Source organism: Lucilia sericata, unplaced genomic scaffold, assembly GCF_015586225.1.
Source record: "Lucilia sericata isolate MDLA Ls3-8-SP2 unplaced genomic scaffold, ASM1558622v1 Contig000765F_arrow, whole genome shotgun sequence".
NCBI classification, from domain to species: domain Eukaryota; kingdom Metazoa; phylum Arthropoda; class Insecta; order Diptera; family Calliphoridae; genus Lucilia; species Lucilia sericata.
In genome coordinates, this window is record NW_023994762.1 from 122,707 (window position 1) to 132,500 (window position 9,794).

Sequence of the window (9,794 nt, forward strand, 5' to 3'; positions counted from 1 at the left end):
TAAGTAGGTATCTTTACATATACAATACATGCTTTAGTCCTTTGTCCATTATTTAAAATCATAAATTTATTTCTTTTCTTAGTTCTGTTAATATTTTTACAAAATATGCATTCGAGTCCACTGCTGTTTTCTTTGTCTCCACCTTACTATTTATTATATTATTATATCTCTAATTTAATATTACACAAAATCCTTTTGTTTTTTTCTTCTATATAGAAAAAACGTAAAAAAAATAAGTTGTCATAGTGCCAACAGGTCTCGGTGGGAGCAGAAGAATTTATAATATAAAGTTCTTTGTCTTTGTACAATTCAAAATCAAAAGTTTGAATAGAAAACAAATGTCAAGTTAGCGATTGGAACGCTAAAGAATGCTTTTGAAATGTATTGAAGAATTATTAATATACTTTTTAATATAAATATGATAAAAATATGTATGAAACTATAAAAGTGCAATAAAAATAATTTGGTTTGTTTGATTTAATTAATTGGAATCAATATATTTCAATACTTTACACTACACTCCATTACTGTCTTGGTGCACCATAGAGAGTCTTCTTTCGATATCTCTCAAACGCACTTGAATCTTATAATAATTTGTAGCGTAACAAAATTTAAAATAAGTTGTTCTAATTCCAACCAGAAATGCTTTAACATATTCTGTTAGGACTGGATCATCATGGAACACTACCCAACATTGGTCTCACCATTATAGGGTATCATGTGATTGGACCTACTTGTTTTCTAATAGAGGATAAACAATATTCTACTAAACCAGAAATCTTTTTATTTGTTGTACTACTACTACTGCTAACAAAATCCGATTTATCATTGCTTATAAAGTATGTACTACGTATATGATGATAATGACATAATGGTGATTTAGTTAATGACATTCTTTTCCATGCTTGAATAAATTTACATACCGTGTAGGCAACATTCCATAGCCTATATGAAACGAAGGATAATGTGTATTTTATTACACTCCCAGCTAAAACTTACTTTAAAAAGTAAGCGGTTAAAATTTACTTACACGATAGAATTTTAAGTCATTAATTTAACACTCTCGTTTACAAATAGGGAGTTACATAAGTACTTACTTTTGTAGTTAAGTAAGTAGTTTCTGAGAAAAATTGCCTATGAGCATAAGTCCACTGCGTTTGTGTTAAAAACAAAGTTCGAAAACAATTTGTGAAGGCTTAAAAGTATGTACTTAAATAATATATAATATGTAAGTCAATACTAGACTCCTTGTAAGTAATGCAGGCGGTATGTAGTAGTCATTAAAAAGAAAGTTGTTGAGTAAGTTATGTTTTTGCTGGGCTGCTACTCAGAAAAAATTTTTTTAACGTTTATTATCCTCATATTGTTTTTTTTTTCAGCATTTATGATTTTGAATATAAACTAATTTTGTTTTTTTTGCAAGATTGATGCTGTTACATGCTGTGTAGTTACAAGTTCATTTAGTTTGTGGACAATTTTTCTTGTAGCTCCTGAGTGTTTGTAATGACTGTGTCATTTATTCGATTGAGTTATTGTTAGTTACTTTGCTTAGCCATGTGGGTGTTGAAGGATTTCCATTTATACTCTAAGGATAAGTAATATTTTTAGGCACATTTTTTGCTGCCATAAAAATGGAACATTTATATTTTGACACGTGATTTAGTAAAAAAAATATATTTTTTCCCTAAAATGTGATTAATGTGTGAAGCTATAAAACAATAAAGGATTTTTTCTTGACAAAAAGGTAAAAAAGGTTATTTCTATAGAATATAAGAAAACGTGTAAAGGAATATGGAATTTAAATTGGAATCTGGAAATAAATGGATTAAATTTAATAGTGAGAAGCTTAAAAATATTAAAGAAATCTAAAAAATTATATTCAACATTCATGTATTGTTATCTTCACCCTATTATTTGTATAATTTCTTTTTTATACCCACCATCAAAAAAGATGGGGGGTATATTGATTTTGTCATTCCGTGTGTAACACATCGAAATATTGTTCACAGACCCCATAAAGTATATATATTCTGGGACCTCGTAAGATTCTAAGACGATCTAGCTATGTCCGTCCGTCTGTCCGTCTGTCTGTTGTTGGCACGATAGCGTCCACAAAAAAAGAGATATTGAGATGAAATTTATATGACTATGAAAATATTTTTTATGGATCAGAAATGTTTGGTATTGAAAATGGGCAAAATCGGTCAACTATTTCACATAGCCCCCATACAAATGTACCCCCGGAATATTGTGTAAAAAGCTTCAAACATTCACAAATTCGTTGTTTATGAAGCGAATGGCACAAAATTTAGCATAAGTCAGTTTTTTGACCTCCGAAATAAAATTCTGAATTATGTCGGACATAGAACCACAATTGGCCCTACCACCCATATAAGGTCCCCTTTTGAAAATTACTATAATTCTGATTACTGGCTTAAACATACGAATATAGCGACGAAATTCGCTAAACATGGGTTTCTTTCAAGCCAATATCTCTCCACCAAACTATATGTGGATCGGTCCATAATTGTCCCTATCCGCCCATATAAGGTCCCCTTCTGAAAATGTCTTTAACGCTAATTATTGGCGTAAAAATACGAGTATAGCGAAGAAATTTGACAGAAATAAGTATCTTAGGAGCCAAAACCTTTATGTGGATCGGGCCTTAAATGACCCTATCCCGCATATAAGGTCCCTAACAGAAAATTACTTTAACGCTCATTACTGGCCTAAAAAAGCGAGTAAGGCGATGAAATTCGATATAGTTTTGTATGAGCTAACATCTCTCTACAAAATTTTGTGGGGATCGGTCCATAATTGACTCTACCTTTCATTTAAGGTCCCCATTAGAAAATAACTTAAATGCTCATTACTGGCGTAAATGAAATTCGATGCAATTCGACATAAACAAATTTTTAGCTAAAATCTTTCTACCATATTTTATGAGGATCGGTCCATAATTAACCTTAACCCCGTATAAGGTCCCTTTAAGAAAATTACTTTAATGCTCATTACTGGCTAAAAAATACAAGTAGATCTATGAAATTTGAAATAAATAAACTGAAATCTTCCTACCGACTTTTGTGAGAATTGGTCCATATGTGTTTATATAACCCTACTCCCTATATAAATTAACATATTTAATTCGAAAGAGCACTGTCAATAGTTAAACCCCCATTAATGGACCTCTTTCAAATATTACAATGATGTTCTCATTAATATCGATACATAATAATAAAATATTCAAAATATCAAAGTTTATTTATATGACAGTGATTTGATGGTGGGTATATAAGATTCGGCATAGCCGAATATAACACTCTTACTTGTTAGACAATTAAATTATTGTTGTTAATATATATATTTTTTTTTAATTTTTATAATGCTCTCATGTTTAATTTGATTTATCTACTATATACAAAGTTTTAACTAATGTCTTTAAATTATTTAAAAGATTGACTTAATTTTTTGCCATATCTTGCCCCACCATGTATCTGGGTTAGCCTCATTATTAGGTGAGTCTGTGGCAATTGTTGTTGTTATATTATTAATATTGCCAGTAGTGTTTTGAACTGGACTCCAGGTAGTGTTAAGTAAAGGTGGTGAGGTAGTTGTGAGATTTTGTACTGGACTTAAGGTAGTGTTTTGCCAGGGGTTCCATGTGCTATTTACACTGGGTGGTTCGGCGGTACTGTTCTGCCAGGGATTCCAAGTTGAATTAAGCCATGGGCTCCACGTTGTATTTGGCCAAGGATTCCAGGTGGAATTAGACCATGGGCTCCAGGTTGTATTAGACCAGGGGTTCCATGTTGTATTAGGCCAGGGGTTCCAGGTTGTATTAGGCCAGGGGTTCCATGTTGTATTAGGCCATGGGCTCCAAGTAGTATTGGGCCAAGGGCTCCATGTTGTGCTTACAATGGGAGGAATTGCGGTGCTGTTTTCCCAAGGATTCCAGGTGGAATTAGGCCAAGGACTCCAGGTTGTATTGGGCCAGGGATTCCATGTTGTATTGGGCCAGGGGCTCCAGGTTGTATTGGGCCAGGGGCTCCAAGTAGTATTGGGCCAAGGGCTCCATGTTGTGTTGACAATGGGAGGAATTGCGGTGCTGTTTTCCCAAGGATTCCAAGTGGAATTAGGCCAGGGATTCCATGTTGTATTGGGCCAGGGGCTCCATGTTGTATTAGGCCAGGGGCTCCATGTTGTATTAGGCCAGGGGCTCCAGGTTGTATTAGGCCAGGGGCTCCAGGTTGTATTAGGCCAGGGGTTCCAGGTTGTATTAGGCCATGGGCTCCAAGTAGTATTGGGCCAAGGGCTCCATGTTGTGTTGACAATGGGAGGAATTGCGGTGCTGTTTTCCCAAGGATTCCAAGTAGAATTAGGCCAAGGACTCCATGTTGTATTGGGCCAGGGATTCCATGTGCTATTGGGCCAGGGATTCCATGTTGTATTGGGCCAGGGATTCCATGTAGTATTAGGCCATGGATTCCATGTTGTATTGGGCCAGGGACTCCAAGTTGTATTTACAATAGGTGGTATTGCGGTACTATTTTCCCAAGGATTCCAAGTGGAATTAGGCCAGGGACTCCATGTTGTATTGGGCCATGGACTCCATGTTGTATTGGGCCAGGGATTCCATGTGCTGTTGGGCAAGGGGTTCCACGTTGTATTTGGCCAAGGACTCCATGTTGTATTGGGCCAGGGATTCCATGTGCTATTGGGCCAAGGATTCCACGTGGTATTAGGCCAAGGATTCCACGTAGTATTAGGCCAAGGATTCCAAGTTGAATTCGGCCAGGGACTCCATGTGGTATTGGGCCAAGGATTCCATGTCGTATTTGGCCAGGGACTCCAAGTGCTATTAACAATTGGAGGTACAGCGGTACTATTCTGCCAAGGGTTCCAAGTAGAATTTTGCCAAGGAGCCCAAGTAGAATTTTGCCAGGGATTCCAGGTGCCATTTTGCCAAGGATTCAAAGTAGTATTCAATTGAGGAGTAACTGTAGAATTCACAACATAAGGAGGATAAGAGTTCTCCGCCAAACAAGTTTGTAGTTTCTCATTTACAACAATTAACTCATTCGACAATTTTGTCAATTCGAAACGAACACACTTTTTCGTTTTCTTGTTAACATGTTGATCTTCCCGTTTTAAATCCTTAAAACTTTTAAGAACCTAAAATTTTGTAAAAATTATAAATATTTGTTAAAAAAAACTCACACGATTGTTTACTTACAACATCCACAAAACAATCCAAATAGGCATCATCATCATCTTCATATTTAGTCTTGCAACGAACAATATCATGTGATAAATGTTTTCTTAAACGCTTAAAAGAATGACGTTTAAAATAATGTTGCAAATCCCAAATGGAAACATCTAAACATTGTCGGATTTCTTGACCAACTTGGGTTAATGCCTCAATATTTCTTAATTTGTATTGCAAGAAACATTCGAAATTTTCCAAATCAATGGGAGCATCTTGGGGTAATTGAAAATGTTGCTCTATATTGTAACTTTTAAAAATTGCATCGAATAATAGATTCCAGGCTTGAATCGTTTGAACTAAATCCTCGTTTAAGTTCTCATTTGTTACTACCACATAACCAGAGGTCTATATAAAAATTAGTTTACAAAATTATTACTTTTATTCCTTTTAACAGAATATATATTTAAGAAAACTTACAAAATTATTGCTGAACGCCAGCAATATTATGGCCAAAACACCATATGCAACTTTCATAGTTGCTTTTCGTATAGTTATCACTTCCGAATTAAATAAATGTTTCCACCTTTTATATATTTAAATATACAAAATCTAGCATTTTTTTGTTGTATTTTTATTTATTTAATTTTATCACTGATAACAGTTTGATAATAAATAACTAATTACAAATACAATAATTTTTTTTTATTCGCATACATTATAAAATTCTGAGTCACAGCATTTTTTTTAAAGAGTCTAGATTTTCTTTCTCCAACTTATAAATTTAAGACCCAAAACTGTAACATTTGTTTATATTAATATAAACATGTGTGTTTGATTATTTCCTAGAAACATTTGTTTTTTCAACACTTTCTTATCAAAAAATTTTAATATTTTTTGTGATAATACCTGTTTTAGCCAGTAACGTAGCTAAACGTTGGGTATCGACTATTGATGTTATCTTATCTAATATTTAGGGCCTTACTATGTCAGACAATTTAGGTTGCAGTGAGAATTTATGAAATTATGATTCATTTAATGGTTGTAAAATGCATTTAATTATGTAATTTATTGAGATTTGTTGTGATGGTTTAAGTTCTTAGTAGTTACTTGATTGTTTGGTGAAACGGTACGACAGAAATTATAAAAATATTCATTATATTTACTACCAAATTCATTCCAGTTATGAATTATTTTGATATAATAGACTATTGATACAGAAAGTGAAGTTCAATTAGAGTCAAGTCTCGATTTGAGATAATTATCCTCTTTTCAAAGAAGGACAAACATTTTTATATTAAACTGTTACTTTAAATATAGACCGACAAAACCCCGAAACCAAAGTATACAACTGAAAGTCCATTATGTCTGTTTTAAAATGAAGACTAAACATATTATATATATTGAATTGTTTAAAAATCTGCTGTAGTTGCTGAGATATCTATCACCCGATAAGGTTGACAGAAGAACAGACATTGTTAAATCTATTCGGAAAGTGAGTTAGTTTGTTAGTTACTAAGTTAGTTAGTTAGTTAGTTAGTTAGTTAGTTAGTTAGTTAGTTAGTTAGTTAGTTAGTTAGTTAGTTAGTTAGTTGTTAGTTAGTTAGTTAGTTAGTTAGTGTTAGTTAGTTAGTTAGTTAGTTAGTTAGTTAGTAGTTAGTTCGTTAGTTAGTTCGTTAGTTAGTTAGTTAGTTAGTTAGTTAGTTAGTTAGTTAGTTAGTTAGTTCGTTAGTTCGTTCGTTAGTGTTCGTTAGTTCGTTGTAGTTAGTTAGTAGTTAGTTCGTTAGTTAGTTAGTTAGTTCGTTAGTTAGTTAGTTAGTTCGTTTAGTTAGTTAGTTCGTTCGTTCGTTAGTTCGTTCGTTTCGTTAGTTCGTTCGTTCGTTCGTTCGTTCTTCTTCGTTCGTTCGTTCGTTTCGTTCGTTCGTTCGTTCGTTCGTTCGTTCGTTCGTTTTCGTTCGTTCGTTCGTTCGTTCGTTCTTCGTTCGTTCGTTCGTTCGTTCGTTCGTTCTTCGTTCGTTCGTTCGTTAGTTGTTCGTTCGTTCGTTAGTTCGTTCGTTCGTTCGTTCGTTCGTTCGTTCGTTCGTTCGTTTCGTTCGTTCGTTTCGTTCGTTCGTTTCGTTCGTTTTTCGTTCGTTCGTTCGTTCGTTCGTTCGTTGTTCTTCGTTCGTTCGTTCGTTCGTTCGTTCGTTCGTTCGTTCGTTCGTTCGTTCGTTCGTTCGTTCGTTCGTTCGTTCGTTTTCGTTCTTCGTTCGTTCGTTCGTTCGTTCGTTCGTTCGTTCGTTCGTTCGTTCGTTCGTTCGTTCGTTCGTTCGTTCGTTTTTCGTTCGTTCGTTCGTTTCGTTCGTTCGTTCGTTCGTTCGTTCGTTCGTTCGTTCGTTCGTTCGTTCGTTCGTTCGTTTCGTTCGTTCGTTCGTTCGTTCGTTCGTTCGTTAGTTCGTTCGTTTTCGTCCCTCTTTTCGAAGAGTACTCCCTTTCCTCAAACCCTGGAACTCTTTTATTTAACGGTGATCGATGGAGGTGGAATTCGTCAATTCTCAGTCAAATTTCATGGAATTATAATCAAAATTGGACAGACAGATGGACTTCGTTAAATTGACTTAAAAAGTGAAATCAATTACCAAATTAATCCAAAGTTTAATACGCTTTTTATTAGAAGTTTTTCCAAAATTTAAAACTTTTGATTACAATGATTAATAGACAGACTGACGGATAACATGTCAAAACACCTCCGCGACTTCTTGAAATTGTTGAAGGCAAGATAGGAAATAGTAATTTTCCCAAAACCCCATAAAAATCTTCAAACTGCGCACCTGTCTTACATTAATTCAATTATTCATTCATAATTATTTTATTTTGATTTGATTTATAATTATATCCTACACCACTATAGTGAGAAGGGTATTATGCGTTTGCGCTGATGTTTGTAACACCCAAAAATATTGGTGCTGCACCCACCTTAAAGTATTCCAATCGGCTCAAAATCTAAGTTGATTAAGCTATGTCTGTCCGTCTGTGTTGCAATTTTTAAGATAATTTAATGAAATTTGGCATATACTCTTCTTTAAACCCAATGACAACGGCTGCATACAACCGTACATGAACAGACATTATTTGGAACCTTGTAAGGTTCAACATACATGCTTTATTATTGAACATAAATCACATTTAATATTCACAATTGGTGTAGGGTATTAAATGGTCTTACTTGTTTTTTTTCTTGTTATTGTGTGAAGTACAATTTGATTAGCAACAACAAATGATCAATTATATTTCTTGGTATTAAATTATTTAATAAATTAAGTCAGAAAAATTGACCATATAATGATAAAAATATCACCCGATGAATTAATTGTTAACATCAACATGTTTGTATTTGTATACCCTTCATCTACGTGAGAATGGTATATGCAAGTTTTACTGATTCCATAAAGCCAACATTCGGTATCCTTAAAGGTAGCGCAATGAATTAAGTCTGTCCAGTTCTTCCAAGAAGATTTATATTTAAAATCAGCAAAATCTATTCATAAAAAATAGAAAAATTCCGAAACATAAGGCCCGATCATTATAAAATTCGGAAAGGCCATCAAGTAGTATTAAACTTTGTTGAGATATTAAATAAATATAATTATGAGCTAAAAATCATAAATCGGAGAGTCCGGTTGTATGTGGGCTAGGTGAAATATTGATTACAAGGTTTACAGACGAACAGATAGACAAAAAAATAGACAGACAAACAGACAGACAGACAGAAATACAGACAGACAAACGCACAAACAGATAAACAGACAGACTATAAATCCATATTAACACGTACATGTGTATGATGTTCTTTTTTCATACGAATATTTTAATTTCTTATTTGTACAAAGCGTTAATTTTCTTTTTCGATTTATTGCCTGCAGCATATGGTACATTAGAAAAGTTTTGACAACTATCGTATACATTATTTATTTTTTGGATTTCCTTCTTTAATAAAAATGAAAAGAAACAAAAACTGAAGTCGTTTGATAAACAGATGTAATCAATAGAAACTGAGAAAAAAAATTTGCAAAGCTTAAGGCATTTGACTTATGAGATGTTTGTTATTAGAAACTAGACCCAATGGGAAATGGAAAATTTATCTTAACACATTTTACTATAACATGTCATGAAGTACCTACCTATATCCACTTTCAAGAACATAGACATATGTATAGACAAAAAACCACTTTCTAGACTGACAACGAAGTCCGTCCTTCAGAACTTTTCAATTCAATAATTTCCTATTGGTTCCTTTAGCAAATGTAAATTTCATATTACAATGCCTTACAAAACAATGATTACAACTTTAGGCCGTTTGTTTTATTAAAATGACCATCTTTTTAGTTCGTTAAACAATCTACTTGTATTATTTGTAAAAAATGCTAAAATCAAACAAGACAAAAAAGAGGAAGTTCTTAGAAAAATTTACAAACTTCCATAACATTTGTTTATAAAACTTTTCATTATTAAGTACTTGTAGCATAAAGAAATAAACTAATACCTTTAGAAAACTTAAAACTTTAACAATATGGATTTTATTTTATTTAAATTAAAAGGCCTTTTCTCTTAT

The 9,794-nt window shown here is 33.4% G+C and overlaps 1 protein-coding gene across 1 annotated transcript; it reads right to left on the minus strand.

Moving 5' to 3' along the window:
- Positions 1-3,345: 3,345 nt before the first annotated feature.
- Positions 3,346-5,783, minus strand: LOC119607941 (mucin-2). Its single transcript, XM_037962102.1, has 3 exons — positions 5,684-5,783; positions 5,234-5,611; positions 3,346-5,172 (listed from the first exon to the last, which is right to left on the minus strand). The coding sequence occupies exons 1-3, from the start codon at positions 5,738-5,740 to the stop codon at positions 3,448-3,450; spliced, it is 2,160 nt and encodes a 719-aa protein (XP_037818030.1). The 5' UTR covers positions 5,741-5,783; the 3' UTR covers positions 3,346-3,447.
- Between the last annotated feature and the right edge of the window lie 4,011 nt (positions 5,784-9,794).